Source organism: Caretta caretta, chromosome 26, assembly GCF_965140235.1.
Source record: "Caretta caretta isolate rCarCar2 chromosome 26, rCarCar1.hap1, whole genome shotgun sequence".
In the NCBI taxonomy this organism is placed as follows: domain Eukaryota; kingdom Metazoa; phylum Chordata; order Testudines; family Cheloniidae; genus Caretta; species Caretta caretta.
Window position 1 is genome coordinate 10,869,502 of NC_134231.1, and position 17,730 is coordinate 10,887,231.

General features: G+C 45.5%; 1 protein-coding gene across 4 annotated transcripts in view; it reads left to right on the forward strand.

The window, feature by feature from the left end:
- The window catches only part of CDS2 (CDP-diacylglycerol synthase 2), a 44,513-nt gene extending 28,260 nt beyond the window's left edge, over positions 1-16,253 (forward strand). For all 4 annotated transcript variants that reach the window (XM_075123493.1, XM_048829100.2, XM_048829097.2 and 1 more), the window contains 9 exons: positions 722-861; positions 2,848-2,906; positions 3,695-3,777; positions 4,715-4,802; positions 5,923-5,991; positions 7,344-7,496; positions 8,444-8,563; positions 9,192-9,295; positions 9,923-16,253. In XM_075123493.1, the coding sequence (XP_074979594.1) occupies positions 722-861; positions 2,848-2,906; positions 3,695-3,777; positions 4,715-4,802; positions 5,923-5,991; positions 7,344-7,496; positions 8,444-8,563; positions 9,192-9,295; positions 9,923-10,052 (946 nt within the window). In that variant the 3' untranslated portion in view covers positions 10,053-16,253. The remainder of the gene's footprint in view (positions 1-721; positions 862-2,847; positions 2,907-3,694; positions 3,778-4,714; positions 4,803-5,922; positions 5,992-7,343; positions 7,497-8,443; positions 8,564-9,191; positions 9,296-9,922) is intronic.
- The last annotated feature ends 1,477 nt before the right edge of the window (positions 16,254-17,730 follow it).

Below are 17,730 nucleotides of genomic sequence, written 5' to 3' on the forward strand. Positions count from 1 at the left end.
TTGCTTGTCTGCTGAGAGCGAGGTCTGACTCTCCCGGTCTGTGGTGGTGAATGCTGTTACCGAGAGAAGCGATGAGTAAACATGTGACTTGTGGTTCCAGTTGCATTGCTCAGGCTAAGGGTGTAGGATATTTACCTACTGAAATTTATTTGTGCGATTGGGATGAAACTGTACTGGTTGCACCCAGCGTCTGATGGCATGCCACAGAGAAGGAGGGGGTCACTGCCTCCAGGAACCTGGAGAAGACTCTTAAGCAGTGCCACCTAAAGGCAAACGCTTCCTGAGCACCATAATACGAAACAAAAATTGAACAGGACTGTACTGTAACATAGGCGACAGCCAAGTATTTGCATTTAATGGAGCCACGGCTTCTACATGAAGATGTAATGTTTCGATCAGAAGAAATGTGAGGGGTTGATTTTCCCCCCCCGCTTGCAGTAAGGTTCCTTCACACTGCCCAAGCCACCTTAGTGCAAGTGAGAATCAGGCCCTGACCCTCTACTTCGGCTTCCACCTTTCCCCCTGCCCAATGTAAGTGAATTTTCTGCAGACTTTCAAATAAAAATCACCATTATTCTGCCGCCCAGTATGTGAACCTTCAGTCGTATCCTCCCCTTGCACGCAGTGTAGATTGTGCAATCTGATAATCTCTTATGTGTACAAGTCTAATTTTCTACCAGTCAACCATGTCCTATTAAAGGGAATGCTGCTGTGTCCACAGGTACTTTCTGCTGTGTGTAAACTACTTTTTCTATGGCGAGACGGTAACGGATTACTTTTTCACCCTGGTTCAGAGAGAGGAGCCCTTGCGAATTCTCAGCAAATACCATCGCTTCATTTCCTTTGCCCTCTACTTAACAGGTAATTTTATTTGTTTCCACCAGGTAAATTTGTCTCGTTGCTGTTTTTTTAGCAGGGGTTACGTCATCAGCCTCTTGAAATGCAGCTCTCCCCCCACCCCCAACCCCCACCGTAGACAGGTAGAGCTCCAGTGTCCCTGTTTGGATTTGTGCTGCCTTATGAAAATACAAGGGAGGGGGAAGGATAGTCCAGTGGTTACAGTTCCAACCCAGGGTTCATGTGATCCAGGTTCAGTTCCCTGCTTGACCTTGTGCAAAACACTTAGCCTCTCCATGCCTCCGTTCCCCACCGATAGAACAGGGATAATAGCAATTGCCTACCTGACAGCTTGTGAGGTGCTCAGTTACTGTGGGGAAGGGGGGCCTTGTATCTAAGATGGCCTTGTCGTTGTCGTGAAGGACAGCCTCCAAAATAGGGAGTAATTGGGTTTGAGAGCAGCAGTGTTGTAGCTTCCTCAGTTTCTTTTTCTTGCCTGATTTACTGAGGGAAAGACAAGTCCTCCTTTCCTTGCTGAAGATTGTCCTTCCATCCCAGCAAACGGTATCTGGTTTAAGTAGGGTGTTGCTGTAAGTACCTGACTCTCTCCAGGGTCTCTGTTTAAATGAGCTTGATACTTGCTTTTGATCTTTCCTCTCCTCCTCTCATTTTGCCTCCCCTAGTCTCCAGTCCTAGCGTGCACCCACTTCATGAATGCAGCGCTAGTAGGGAAAGGGGCCTGACTCGCAGCCCTGGAGCAATATTCCTCTTCCTGTAGACCTGCGATACGCAGCCTCATCCCAGGCTTCCTTCACACCTCTAGGCCAAATGTGACTCATGAAATGAGCCAGAAGTGAAGCATCTGTGGGAGACGGAGCCATCGTTGGCTTTGAGTTACGTCTCAGAGGCCGTTGCAATGATGTCTTTTGGGATTCAGACAAGTCTGTGACTAGCTGCATCCACACCTGCCTAATTGTGCGGTGTAAGTGACCAAAATGCCCTCTGCATCAGATGGGAAGCTACGGTCCCCTTTGATGTTACTTCCTTTGGGTAGTGACTAGGCAGAATAACTAACTGTAATTTCCACCTTTCTTTCCCCTGTGCGAGCCTTGCAAAGTTTTACTTGCCTGGTGATTAATATTTTGATGTGTGAGGAAATGATCCTTTTCTTTTTCATTCTGGGTAAAGAGAGGGTGAGTAGACTTCTTGCCTTTGCTGGTAAATTCTGCAACGCTACTCCAGACCTAGAGTAACTCTCCTGGCAGTGTAAACAGTGCAGAGGCAGACTCTGGATGAACTGAAGATCTATTTTTAACTCCTCCTTTCTGGTGATTAAGTGGAGGTGTTCTCTCTCAGCTCGCAAGCTCACTGTGAGTCCTGAATCCCTAGGATGGGCTTCAACCTAGAAATGGAGCGGCACTTGCCATTGAGAGCTGTGCGCAGATTTCCAATGGCCCTAGCAACATGGGCTCACCAGTGGGTATTATTTGTGAGGTGGGGGAGCTGGTAAAAACTGGGGGAGGAGGATAGACGCTAAAGAGGGTTCTCCCGAGACCCTAAAGCGCTTAAACAACTGGCAGACAGACTGTATCTAAAGAGTGTCACTTTGTAAATGCAGCCACCTCTGGGTGGATGGGGGGGATGCAGCAGCTAATTAAGAGCTCTGTGCCATTAAACAGGTAAGTGAAGAATACTTTATAGTTGATACTACATGGGAAGATCAGAGGTAGAATAAATGATTAGCTATTGGCAGAAAACAGTCTAACTTGCATAGGGGTGATCACGGTTAATTGGCTATATGTCCTTGGGTTTTTTTTAACAATTTCCATTCTTTGATTAACCATTTTGCATCCACAGCGCACATGACCCTCATGTTGCTGACTTTGTTCTGTAGCTGAAACAATGATGAGATGCTGCAATGATATGGCAGATGTAATGGGAAATTGAGAGGCATTTCCTACTACTGCAAGACCTGATCTTGCTCTGCTCTTTCTTTTCTCTTCCCACAAGGCTTCTGCATGTTTGTCCTGAGTCTGGTGAAGAAGCATTACCGTCTCCAGTTCTACATGGTAAGATTAAATAAACGGCTTTGCTACTCCGGAGCGATTAGCTTTGGGAGATGGAGGCTGTTTGCATATATGGTTTACAAGAACACAAGCCTGTAAATGCTTCTGTGTCCCCTGGGTGTTGCGATCCTGCTTAATGGAAAAGCTATTCCTGGCAGCTTGAAGTATTTGGCATATGACTTTTGAACTGACTGATTTCCTTAGAAATGTGAATTCCATTGTCTGCATTTGCAGTGCATTTCTTAGTAACCCTTTCAGTTGTGCAAGCTAAAGTGATTGATTGTACAAGGTTCTTCAAACCTCATGCCTTGAGGGTGTTGGTGGAATCACCTGCAGGGGTTAGATTGGCCCCACCACAGTATAACGATGCACAGATTGGCTGACCGTATCCTTTATTGGGATGCTTTTGTTTCCTTCTGGATTCCGGATGTCAGACTAGATGGACGGTCATCAATATGGGGATTCTTATGTTCCAGGTCTCTAGTCAAAGTAGACTAAGGTGTATGGGATGGGTGTGGGCTAAAGGGTACTTGGTCCAGGAATGTCAAACATCCTCCCACTCAGGTTCTGAAATGTAATGGACATGTTGCTTTGCTTAACTCCGAAGTAGGGATGAATACTAGCTGCCATCTTTGTGTTTACATCATGCTCTTTCCGCCTGGGATCAGTGCCTGAGATGCACACAGGCATGACCCTCTCCAAACAGTATTCATCGGTATCTGGTTTCTGCCGTAGGCTGTTACGAGAAATGTCTCTAGGCAAACTGGACTGCATGCTGTTTTCTCTTCCAGTTTGGTTGGACCCATGTGACTTTGCTAATTGTTGTTACCCAGTCGCACCTCATCATTCACAACCTGTTTGACGGGATGATCTGGTGAGTTGGTGCCTGTTACGTGTTACTTTGCTTTGTGTTGCATAGTATATGCTCCTGATTTCTCCTTGCTAAAGCGTTTTTTACTAAAACTTTTAACCAACAAGCATAGGCTAGGATGTGCCTTTCATAAGGGACGGCAGCATGCTTTGCATAAGAAAGCCAAACAATGAGCCGGGCCCTTTTCGGATTGCTTTGCGCTGCTCAGTTAGTGCAGCCAGAAAGCCACTCTAACGGGGCAGCTGCGTATTCCTCTGGCAGTGAGGAGTCCCACAGATGGCAGAAAGTAGCTTAGCTGCCTTTGTCACCCGAACTCGAATAGGGGGTGGGTGCGGAGAGCATGCACGCCAGCCAGTTGTGCCTGGTGAGGGGGTCCCTGGGACACAGCTGCCGCCAGCGTAACTTAAAGCAGCCACCAGGTTAACGCGTTAGGAAGGGAGCGTGGTTGGAAGAGGGTAGAAAAGTGGCTTTAATAACCAGCCCCCTTTGGCAGTTTGTTGGTTGGTGCCCAATGTGGAGGATTCAGCCCAATATCCTTAACCGCCTTGGTCCTTATATCAGCAACAATGAAAACTTTACAGTGCTCGTAGCACACTATATGGTGTGCAATCTGAAGCATTCTCAAGTGCTTTACAAACGGCAGAGCACCTGGCTCACCCCTGAAATGCTTCTGGGGTTAATCACGGTGACTGTTTAACAGCCCACGGCATGTTAGAGCAAGCACAGAACACAGCAAGGGGGAATTCATAGAGCTGATCTGACAGCTGGCGAGGGCCTTGGGGCTAATGACACCTGGGCTTTTACAGTAGTGTCAGTCTGACACGGTGTAGCCAGACTCGCCCACGTTCAGGTAGTGCCCGCTTGGATAACCTATTGCAGTTAAGCTTCCAATGACTTCAAAAGTGCCAGTTATGAATGGCTTCTCTCCCCTTCCTTCTAGGTTCATTGTCCCGATTTCATGTGTGATCTGCAATGACATCATGGCCTATATGTTTGGGTTTTTCTTTGGCCGCACCCCACTCATCAAGGTTTGTCAGCTGTGCAAAACCCTGTCTTCAGGCTCTGTTTCTCTATGGAGCCTTTGACCCAAGACTGGAGAATCGATCAGGGTGGTGAAGCTAAAGCCTTTGCATTTGGGTCCCAGCCTAAAAACTTTCCACCTGTCCATCGTTGTTTGAAAAGACTCTTTCAAAAGACTCTTTTTTTGTGTCTCATTTGTGCTGTATTGTACCTCTTTAGATCCTGATCCAATGTCTACTGATTATTTAAATTCTGTCCCCATCCCAAGCTCTGCATACTAATGGTTAAAAGACACTGTTTCCTACAAAGGTTTGGTTTAGTTATCTGGTGAAGTTCTTTGGGAGCATGGACGCTTCCTTGTGGCGTGCGCTTGCCAACTACATATCGGAGGAGGTAGTTTAGAAATAGCTCTTCTTTATTGCAGCATATGCAAGCTGGAGTTATTGAATATTTGACTTGAAAAAGCCAGTGAGAACAATTCTAGACTAAATGCACAGTCGGCATTGAGAACGGCGTTCCTTAGTGATGAGAAAATGTCAAACTAATGGTACCGAATTATGTACTGTAATGAAAAACTTCCTCTATATTTTTTTTTCCTTTTGGGCTAAACCATAAAATCCTTAAGCTAACCTTTTCTAGGGATGCTGTTAATCAGCTAACCTTTCCTAGGGATGCTGTTAATTAAGTGGGTTGAGTATCCCAGAGACTAATAACCGTTCCCTTTATGGGCCTTTTATTTTTTTTAATGGCTGAAATGAGGCTGTGTGTGTCTCTATATTTGACCAATAACCTGAAGTTGTAACGTTTCAGTTACTTACCTTGCTAAGATTATATTAAATGCTTTTAAATAGAGGCAGTGTATTCTGGCCACTGCTCTGCCTGGGGGCTGCAAGGCAGGATGCTTGCCTGCTTCCCCTTCCTCTAGGAACTTGGCCTTGTTAGGGTGAGAGCAAGTGAAAGGATCTGCCCCACAGTCTTCATGTGTTGGCCGTTACCCCCTTGGAAATCATGAGCTGGGGATATTGTTTGCCATTTAACTTCTGTGGGAGGTGGGTGTTGGCTTTGCAGAGCTATTTGGGGTAGGCCTTGAGGGTATTTTTTAATATGTTCTCTTTCTTGTATCTGCAGCTTTCCCCAAAGAAGACCTGGGAGGGTTTTATTGGCGGGTTCTTTGCCACTGTTCTGTTTGGACTGCTGGTAGGTACCTCACCATGGCATTTAATTGGCTCTCTCTCCATAATAAGACACACCAGTGCAATCTGTCAGCCACGGCTAAGGAACACACGTGAGCTTTGTGCTCTCTTCCACGCAAGTTGTCATCTGAAGTTTTACAGTGGGCTTTAAACTGACTTGTTGTGCCTTCCAGTGAGGAGGTGTCAAACCCACTGCTGAGAAATCGCTTCCTCTCCCGTGGCCCTTGATATTCTCAGACCTGTAGCACCCAAACTCCAAGGGATTTCCCAGTGCTACACAAGCTGTACAGGTAGAGGCCAGGGTGGCAGAGGAAGCAGTCTGCTCTGCTTGGACACTAGTGATTTGCCATGGCGCTCTTTGTAACAACAGTGTTTTGGCCCTCGTGTCCTAGGCTTAGATGTCCCCTCTTTGCCTACTACCGGTGTGCATGCCAGAGGCTGCAACGTTTCAGTGGGTGCTGTAGTGTTGGCAAAGCATTTTGGATCCTCTGCAGTGATTGCTCTGCTACATTTCTGTGGTATCTGCCTCAAGGTTGTGTGGGGAGCTCAGGGCTCTGGTCCCCCGGGGGACTTTTTGGAGGTGGGGAGAGGGGATAAGTCCACATTTAATATCTGTGCAGTTGCAGAAAGCCCGGAGAGAGCTGGGTAATTCAGCTGAAGACTGAAAAGTCCAAGGACTGTCCCAATTTGTCAGGCTGTTGTGATCTGTTAAGGAAGGATTTCATTAATGCATGTTGGCTGGATGGTGCTGTCTGCTCTATCTTGATCGTACAGTTACTCTGATTGCTGCCTTCCAAGCTGATGTATATGAAAAGAAGCCGCTTACCAAGCCTCTAGCCAACTTAATGCTTTGCAAGAGAGTAAGCTTCTTACTGAACCAAGGATGTGGCTGACTCACAGCCCTGAATCTCAGCTCTCTCTCTTAGAGGGTGTCATTACGCCTTCCGGAGTTGAGGTGAATGGGTAAGGCTTGTATCAGAGCCATCTGATGAGGGGGATGCATGCCCCCATCTGTCTTTTCTACTATTGGTGCATTGCAGTATTTTAACACGTTGCAACATAAAAACAGATTGAAGGACATTTAGCGGAAAAAAGTAACATTCAGAAGTGAAGGGGAAGGAGAAAAATGAGGGTGCTTAGGAAGGGAGCAATCGAGGATGAGAAGGAGGGACAGCAATAACTATGGGGCCACGAATGGCCGTAGCAAAAACTCTTTCAGCAGCTGGGAGAGCTGGGGAGGGAGTTCCACAGCCTAACGCCCACCCTCCCAATAGCCAGCCGAGCAAAGGTGTGAATTTTAAGCTGCCTCTGTTCTTGGTTTCTCTTGACTCGCCTTTTCTGCTTCCCACAACCAAGCTGTCGTACTTGATGTCTGGATACCGGTGCTTCACCTGTCCTGTGGAATTCAATAACGACTCCAACAGCTTCACTGTGGATTGCGAGCCATCTGAGCTGTTCCAGCTACAAGAATATAACATCCCCCTGGTGATTCAGTCTGTCGTTCGCTGGGTAGGACTCTGAATGTGCACTCTCAGTTATGCCTAGCTTGGCAATAGCCATTAAAAAGGGGTACATTAACTGGGCTGGAAATGCCCAGGAGGGAGGGGATTAGTTTAAGGTACTACGAAGGAATGCAGCAAGAGGTAACTGGATGAAACTGATCAAGGAAAACTTTATTTCCGGAGATGTTCCCCTAATGGCGAGACTGGTTAAACCAAGGAATAATCTCCCAAGGGAATTGGTGGAAGCCAGATTTCTTAAGTTGCTTAAGACTAAATTGGACAGAGCCCAGGAGAACATACTGTAGGGAACAATCTTACCCTGCTCGAGGTGGACAAGAAAGGTCTCTTCCAGCTCGACTTTCTGTGAAGTAAGAAAGGGCTCCTCCTGCAAATGAAGTGATCTAGCAAAATAGAGAGACAATTACAGAGAATGCAGTGCATTGCTCTCATAGACCAAGGCCCCATAGTGCTAGGCACTGGACATACACAGAACAAATGCAATCCATGCCCCAAGCCACTTACAACCTAAGTATGAGACAAGAGACGACAGATGGGTATGGACAGACGGGGAAATACAAGGAAACCGTGACAAAATGGGCCAGATACATCCGTGGCTTTGCTCTGATGTCAAGCAGGGATGACTTGTGGGACAGTCTGCGTCTGAGATTTGTCTTTGCAGATTTGGGTTTAAATAGAGGTGATCAACACCCAGGTCAAGGTTTCTGAAAGCAACTACAGACTTCGGGTGCCCAACTTGAAGTGCCTTGAAGGGGCCTGAGTTTGAGGGCAGATGCACAGTGCTTTCTGAAAATCTGGCACCTCGAGTTGGCCTTCCAAAGTCACTAGTCACTTGAAAATCTTGACCTTGGACTCCAGGAAGGCAGGGTTAGGATAGATTGCAATGGAGCCCAATGCGTTTCTCTGATTCTTTTCCCACTTTGTCCTTGTCTGCAGAAAACAGTCCGGATGTATCCCTTCCAGATCCACAGCATCGCCCTCTCCACCTTTGCTTCCCTCATCGGGCCCTTCGGAGGATTCTTTGCTAGTGGGTTTAAGAGAGCCTTCAAAATCAAGGTAGGGTATGCATAGTCAGCTTCCGATGCACCTGCTGTCTGATACCGAACGCATTTTATTGTCACCACCGTAAACAATGCCGTAGGTCAGAGGATGGTGGGGTTGGAGGAGGCTTCTGTCCATATTGAGGGGAAGGAGGAGGGCTCTTCTCATGTGGAGTAAAGATGGGTTAATGAAGTACAACGGTGAAGTGCTAAAATGAGCGTTGATACAGCATTGAGGCTGAGAAACTCAGTACCTGCAGGTCAGGAAATTCCACGAGCTGAAGCTTTCTCCAACACATTGCCCATACATAGGGTCTTTTATATGTAAATATAAACCTTGTAAACCTTAAAATACAGGATGCTCAGTGGGGCAGGGTTTTAGATGATACAACTTCAACCTCTGTGGAATTTCCTGCTCCTCAGTCCAGATGTCGCGCGCTTTTGTGCGAGAAGTATTGCTGGGTGAAAAAGTAACTTTGGGGAGGCGTGATGAACACCCTCCTCAGTCCGGCTGCGTTTAGTGCTATCAGCAGATGTTCTGGGGGAGAATGCAGTGTCACGCAGGGCGTCCATGCTACGTGTGTGCAGTAAATGTGAATAACGGGCATTTGGCGGACCTCAGTGAAACTCTTCTGATTGCACAGGACTTTGCCAACACAATCCCAGGGCATGGCGGGATCATGGATCGCTTTGACTGTCAGTACCTGATGGCTACCTTTGTCAACGTGTACATTGCAAGTTTTATCAGGTATTATTTATTGCTTCACGGCAGCACTTAGCGGCCGCAACTGAGCAGCCCCGAAGACCTTAACTCTAAATGCACAGGACACTGGGCAGGAGGGGAAAGAGACTGGGAGACTGTGTCTCGCCCAAGGTCACACGGCAGGCAGGTGGCAGAGCCTGGAATAGCATCTGTGTTTCCTGAGCTTCAGTCCTGTGTCCTAGCCACTGATCCCTGCTTCCCTTCTCCTTTTGGGCTCAACAGAGCATATACTAAGGAATAACTCTTTCCCATTCGTTTGGGCCTTGGCAGATAGCTTTATAACTGAATGGAAAGGAAAAACACTGGTCTGGAGGGATATTTTGTGGTTTTATTTGAATTTATGTAGATTTTTGGATTTATGGGGCCCTTCTAATGGAGGGGGAGAATAATTTCTGCCATTGATCGGAAATTAAAGACTATTTACATTTCACTTGTGTCTCTCTTTCCTCACCTGTAAAATGGAGGCGGGTGAATGAGGCTTGTCTCCCTTGTGAAATGCTGAGGGATGGGGATGCTTGAAGTTAGGCACATGCTTTGCTGAATTTGAGCCCAGACGACCAGATCCTGGAGTTAGGATTCATTGCAAACAGTTCTTTCTTTGGTTTGTTGCAGGGGTCCTAACCCAAGCAAACTGATCCAGCAGCTTTTAGCTCTGCGGCCAGACCAGCAGGTCCACATCTTCAACACGTTAAAGGCACACCTTGTTGATAAGGGTATGTTGGCCAATTCTGAGGACGCATAGGCATCCAGGCAGTTGGAACAGGACAGAAAAAGAGGGCAAGTCCCCCAAGGAAATCCAAGCTCGCCTGACCTAAGACAATAACAAGGCCTCGTTTCACTGTTGTTTTTTTCTTTCCTTGTAAATGTTTGCATTTGTGGGGTTTTGGGGTTTTTTATAATATGTATTTATATGGCTTTGGTTAAAATAAGCAAAGTGGAGCTTCTAGATGGAAAGAAATCAAGAACTGAAGGGACCGTAGGGCGAAGATGTCCTCTCGGATCTGCGTGGCAACTCTTGTCTTCAATGTGTATGGGCAGAACTTGACTTCACGACTCCTAGGGGATGTGTGTATGCTTTTTTCTGCCCGGGTGCAGCTCCAGGAGTGTAAGCTCTAGTGAAGATGAGACACGGGCACTTTTACATCAGTATCCTCTAACCCTGCCAGGCTGTGTCTATACTAAGAAAATTGGAAGCCATGCAACTCTGTCAGTGGAATAGAGAGGGCACTGGTTTTTTTGCAACCTTGTGTATCCCTGTATGTAGGCTAGGGAAATTGGGGACCTGTAATTATCCACTGGTGGTAGCTGCATTGATGAATTTGGGTCTTCATTTCCCTAGTATAGCCATAGCCTGGGTGTGCATAGAACTTCTTGCAGGTAGAGAACAAAAAGCTCAACAAATCTGAAAGAAATGTTTGCTCTAATCCTGCTACATAAGGTCCACACAAGAAGACACGTGCATACGCTTCGACTTGCCATCTTTGTTGTACCTCCCACATTTCCCCAACTCCAGCAAATATTTAACAAAGTCGATTTTAAACCCACATTTTTACTGTGCCATTTAAACAAAAATAGACCCAACTAATCTTTACATCAGGGACAAGAATACAGAAAGGGGAATGTGAGAGGTTCAGGTTGCCTCTAAGGTGAATCAAATAACTTATTTTAAAAAGCATTCCAGTTTTATTTAAGAAATCCTGAGTAAGAACAAGCTTTTAAAAAATTATTTGTTCACTTTTTCATGGCTTCTTTTCCACCCAGAGCATAATATATATATTTTTTTAAATACTGAAGCATGAAAACGTCTCTCAAGAGTAGGAGATACCACACCCTGATATTTTAGCTGTTTGGAGAGCTATCACTCACAGAACTTTATTTTCCCATTTGGAAGTCCAGAGAGCATAGTACCCAGCTGGTTCTGCTGTTGTGGTGGGTTTTCTTTTCTGGTGTGGGGAGGGTTGTTTGGTTTTTTTTTTGCTTCGTTTTTTCTTTCAGGGATCATGTCTGCCAACGATGGATGACTTGAGTTCGAGACATCATGCTACTGAGTTTACCATGGTCTGGGTTTGGTCAGCTTTCCAGGCTTCTCTCCTTTCTCCTTCACTGACTCAGTCTTGTTTTATGTATGTTGCACTTAACATTTGGAAACATGTAATTGTTTTCCAGGTATTTCCCTCTATTTCTTGACTTCAAACATACCATAATTTTTTAAAAATAAAGTAAGTAAATAAATAAATAAATAAATGGAAACACAATCTAACGGACTTCAGAGGTTTCCAAGGGTCAGAATGATGATTTGTGATGTAACAACACAAAAATTCATTTTAGTAGTGGGTTGTATTAACATTGTCATGTATCAGGGAACTCTGTTTTACTGTGACTTCTCTCCATAGTTTGTGTGTGAGCCAGGCTGTGATGAGAAATAGATTTTACTTATTTGTTGAACCTGGGGAACAATTGACCGGGAAAGATAATATAGAAATGCTGCTGTTCGTGTCTTGAAAGCAAGTCACTGTCCTATGTCTTCAACACAGATCTATATTTGAAGCTGGCTAACCTAAAGTCCCTGAGATCATTCTGTATGCTTTACTCCATAGTCTCATGCCACCACTGCTTCCACATACCTCTGGCGTATTTTTATCTTGAGAGCAGCCGCTTCCTCCTCTCCCTGTACTAGAGTTCCGGAGGGCAGAGATTCGCATCTGCGGTGCTACACAAACAAATATTTGATCAAAAGCAAAATGGTGCTGAGAGAATATTAAAGCAGAGCCCAGGTGACATGCAGTTTAAGGGTCGGACTCTGCACCATGCAAGACATCCTTCGCTCCCGGTGAGGGTGCTCAGCACATTGCAGGACTTGCCTGTTTCTATGGTCCCAATTTAGGGTAGTATTGAAGCATTTTTGCTTAATTTTTAAGCAAATGCTTTCCTGAACTGTAGGCTTAGAGCCCAGTGCCGTGTCTACTGAAATCCTTGGGAGTCTTGACTTTGACTTAAAGGCATTACATTCGGACCCTTAATTTGGTTTCAAAGGAGATTTAGGAGGTTGTTTTTAAACCTTTCTTCCCTTAGGTTTTTTTGGGGGGGTTATCACCTGGCAAAACAAGAGTTTCTTCTCTTTTGGATACTTCTTGTCTGATACCAATATCTTCTGGAATTCCTGCATACTAAACTGTTTGAGCAGATGTTCATAAACAAGTTATCACGTGGACCTACAGTACTGTGTATTAAATGAGATTACAATGTAGTGATCTACAGAAAAAACACACTTTCACCTGTTTTCATGTAAGAATTTGGTCCTCCCCCGGCATCTGTTCTACATCTTCATACTTTTTTACAATTATTAGGTGTACTTTTTTTGAGGAAGCTTATGATTTTAAATTATAGGATTTGGAGTTTTCTTGACGTTGGGCTGTTTTAATACTGACTGTGAACACTGGAGGGCATACTATGTTCTCGAGTGTCTGCATACTTCTGTGAGATAGGAATAGCCATCCACCTTTCTGAACTAGGCCGAGTGCAGTTTTTCAAACCTGGGTTCGTACGTTTTCTCTACTTCTGCCCCCTCTTCAACCTTGAAGTGAAGTAAAACGAACCTTCAGACCTGTCAGGTATCCTGATAAATTAATTCTGTGTGTAAAGGCACTCATAAGTGCTGTTACTTGTTAGTGTCCTGCGTATGACTGCTCTTACTCAGCAATTCTCATGTTGCGGTAAGTGTACAGCATGGTTTATTGGAAGTGTACAATAATTACACTGGTTTAACATCCAAGGGACTATGGGCTAACACCCTGTATATGCTGTACAGAAAGTTGCGTACCAGAAGGATGGAATCCTCTGTTTTGCATAAGCTCTGTGGTGCAGCCTGTCTTCATTGCACTGATCCATTGGTTTTATTAAAAGCCCTATATTTCTCCTCCCTGCCCCCCATATGCAGCGCAGAGCTCTATAGTTTGGATCATAGTTGAAATTGGCTCTGAAACAGGTTTACCAGCCAGAGAATTTCAGCCTGTGCATAGTAACTGCACTGCAACAGAGTGAATGCAAGTTATACTATTGTCTAGCTTCTAAGCAATGACCTTCTTAACCCTCTGTATGCTGGTAGTTTGCCCTAAGTGGTTCAAATTGGCCACTCCAAAATGAGAGGCCACTTTTAGAAACTTGTGGAGTAAGTGACTTGTCTAAGGCTACAGAGGAGGTAGTAGTTAATGTGTGAGCCAGGGTTTAAAAACCTTGAAGTTACAGTACAGTGTTTGGGTTCTTGCCTGCATAAGGGAGGATTTGACCAGAAACTTTAATTTTGCCTCATGTCAACAAAATCAGGATGTAAATCTGAATATTAAGAGTGCACTTTGGAGTCCAGCAACTTTAACATGTGTATCTGTGTGTGTTGTGCAGGTGACTAGGTCCTTCCCTCACCTAGTGTTTAACCTTGGTCCTAACACAGCTCTTGTGAGCCCTTAGATTTAGTGACTTTGAAAGATTAGCGTGTAGCTAGCGCTCATGAAACACACTGCTGACAACAGAGCTGCCTTGGCAAGACTTTCATAAAGGAGCTCCCCAGAACTTTTTCCTATAGCTGAAATGTACGAAATCAAGAGCCCCTGCAAGTGACCTGCATGCTGTGGCAGCTGCTTTGTGAGTACTTAGGTTAAAGGGAAGGTCCTCTCGGCTTGCTGTACAAGGAGACAAACTGCAAAAGCAAAGTCGCTGCTGTGTCAGAACAAGTTGTTGAGGAACAGATGCAACAGCTCTGTGATTGTCTAAGCTAAGGGGGAGGTGTAACGTTCCTCATTCTGGGTCTCTGAATTAATGCAAAACTGTGAAAGGGCTTCCTTGCTGTCTGTTTAGAGCTCTACAAATGGGCTGGTTCTGAAACTACCTGCTAGCAAGGTCAAATGAAATGCCCAAAATAAATGTAAAGGGATTTTTAGAATGCTCTAATACGTGAGGGGAATGCTGGAGACTGAGGCCCTGATCCTGCAACCAGTTGGACAGGGGGATCCATTGCATCCACAAGCAGAGCCAGGGGCCTAAAATCCTCTGCTTGGAGAGAGGTGTCTCCATAGATGATTGTAGGTAGGTAACATAGTTGAGTACAAGGAGCTAAGAGGCCAAAGGTTAGAGGATGCTACGTGGTCAGCGATGGTGAGTGGAGGTGACAATGTAGGCAGTTGCTGGGGAGTACTAGCTGAAACGGGCTGGTAACAAGGGATGACTGGTCCTTCTGAATACATATTGATGAGTTGACCAAGTTCAGCTGCACATCCTTCGAAAAATTCCTTTCTATTCTTTGTCTGAGCTAAATGAAAATATAAGCAAGCCATGAATGAGATAGCAGCTGGAACCAAATGTCTTCAGGTATTCGTTTTGATGAGCATAGTATCCAGTTTTCTCTGTTTTGCTTAAATCCATTTAATTCCCCAAAAATGCCCGGTGCCAGGCTCATTTTTACTATGGGTGGTGCATCTCTCAAGGATACTTAGTTTGGTTATGCTGTCTTTTGTTAGTACTATCTATCTTTCCATTCAGAGACATTATAATTAGCAAACCTCACTCCTTGGGATAGAATTCCATTACTGCCTGTATGCGTTGGGTTCTCCTCTAATCTGAAATGTGAGCAGATGTGAGCTCTTTTATGTTAAAACCCTAGCTCTCCAGCGAAGGAATGGTCGATCATGGCATGTGTTGTCTTATCCGAATAGAGCCAAGGAGCTGGAGTTCAGTTTGTAGTCAGGAGATTTGATTGGCTGAATGCTGAACTTCTGAGCCACACAGGTGGTGGTTTCTCCCCTTGCATCAGAAGTGCAGAATACTACAGGAAAGCAGTAGGGGGCTGTTGAAGGTTCGTCATGTACTGAGGATAGACTGTAATCGTAGCCTTTCCATTAAAGGCCTGAAATAAAAGAGGGCAAGTTTGGTAAATGTTAACAGCATTTAAAATGCCTGAATAATTGGGGCAAACGCCTACAGGTAGGCTGTGTTTGGTTCTAAGCAGCCACACGCTGGTTGCCAATCACTTTGGAAGCTTGGAGCAGTTTAGCTGGCGTTTCCAACTGGAAACTGACTTCTCCAACCCCCAGTTGCAGCCCAAGTTACGCTGTGGATTAGACCCATCTTGACTAGAAGGCCAGGAGTGGCACAGAATGCACAGCATAGAGCCTCATTATCGTCCGGGTTCTGCTAGGCTTACTCGGGTTGAGTGGTTCCTTACTCCACAGTAGAATCTGTCCTGTGTGTACCCCCCTGGACTTGATTATACTCACTCTGAGTAATCCTAATTAGCAGAATCTAGCCCTAAGGATCTGCTCCCATTTGATTGGGAGGGGGATTTTTGCCATTGACTTCAGTGGGAAATCCTACAGCACCACAAAAACCTGAAGCACCAGTAAGTACATTGCAGAGGCCTTTGGGAATCTTTGATTTCACATGGATCAGGGCAGGTCTCCTAGTTTCGTGCATGCATCGGACTCCCACAAGCACGCAGGCCAAGGCAATCACTGTATGCAAAGAGGGGAGAATTCTCCATCTTCCTGCAAAAAATCTTTTTCCTGCTCGTTCTGTAGACTTGGGAAATAGATGTAACCATGCAAAAACCGTCCACGGTGGTCATCAAGACTTGGTGGGGGAGACAACCATTTTAAAATTGGAGTCAGCATGCGTCTGTCATCATGAGGGCTTGTATACCTCCCGACACCTGTAGCCAAACCCAGAGTCACATTTTTGTACTACAGTAATTTTCCCTCTGGGTTACTGTTCCCCAGCTCTGAGGTGTCCTCTGCCATCTGCTTACTTCTCTGTGCATTGTTTTTGATCAATGTTTTAGCAATACATGTAGATTTGCCTTTTTGATTGACTGTCAGAATGTGATATATTGTATATTTTAAAGTATTTACCCTATTTATATACTGTATGTTACTGTTAAATAAATATGTAAGTTCTACTATCTGTGGCCAAGTTATTAACACTGGCAGAGGAGGGAGCTCTGTTTAATCGTGCCTTAAAGGGCACTGGTGTATTGTAGCAGTCCAGGCAAAATGTAATAGCTAATCCTTGGAGGGGTTGGGTAACCTCTGCTTTGTTCTGGTAACTTAAGATCCCATCTGTTTCAAACCTTCTCTTGTGATTTTTATTTATAAGAGGAACCCAAGCTTCTCATCCCCAAATTTCCCCAGCGATCGGACACTTAAATGGATAAAATCATCCAGAACCAGCACTTTCCACTGGGGATGTTGGCTCTCCTTAAGCACACTATTAGAGGGGCTAAATCCTTTTCCTGCCTCCTATCCATCCATGGCAACCATGGGTAGCCAGGCTAGACCCTGTAGGGACTGAGGTTAAATTCCTTTCTTGTATGTCAGAGGCATTGAGTAAGATCAGGGGGTCCAACAGACAGTCCGTGCCCAGAGAGCTTAGGCCCAGATCTTCAAAGGTGCTTAACTCCCATTGAAATCTGTGGAAGTTAGGAGCCTAAATACCTTTCGAGATCAGGGCCTTACAGTGCAACTAGACCAGACAGATAATCAGAAATAATTCCTCCACATATATACACACACATACACTTTATCGAGGAGGAACTGAAGCACAGATATTGTCACAGAGCTGGAAACAACTCCTGAAAGGCAGTATATTAACAACGCAGCCAGCTATCCTCCCTGAAAGCAATCCCATTCTCCCCCAGCCACACACCTTTTCCTGTGGTCCTGAGGCCACAGCAGCTCCGCCCCATAAGAGGCAATAGCTGGTGAATCTGTGTAACTGCCTTTCCACGGGCCTGTTGCACAAAGCACCTCTTGCTGAGCGTGGAGCTGGCTCCCTGGACCAGGATGTGGCAGGCAGGATTTGTGGGCTCCCGCATGATGCAGGAAGCTTCAGGCTTTTTGTTGTCTGTTTTTACCAAAAAAATTCCCAGGTTTTTAACAAAAAGTTGTTTGTTTGTTTTTTTTTTTTTACCAGTTTTCACCTGAATTTGCACCATTCACGTACATGAAAATAGTGGTTATGGTTTAAAAAAAAAAATTCAATTAGGTGGATGTTTGTGGAGAAGTACGTGTAAATACCAGGCTATCTGGTAAAGTGAGGAGACACTGTAGTGTCTTCTGGAGGCCTCCCGGACGTGCTATAAAAATTCCATGGCCGACCTTTGATGCCACAACTGGTTTTCTGCATATCCAATGGATTAAAAGCCGCTGGCGTTAGGGGGTTGCACGCTGTGCAGTTGTCCAGGGCCCCAGGCCACAGGGGGCCTTGCAAAGTTGCTTGGGCTTCAGCTTCGGGCCCGGGTGGTGGGACTCAGGCTTTGGCTTTCTCTTCTGGTCCCCCGCCACTCTAAGGCCGTCCTCGTCTCTGGTTTATTTTGGCTGACCCCCCCGAAAGCTGCTCGTGGACCCCTGGCTGAGAACCACTGGAGTGGAAGACAC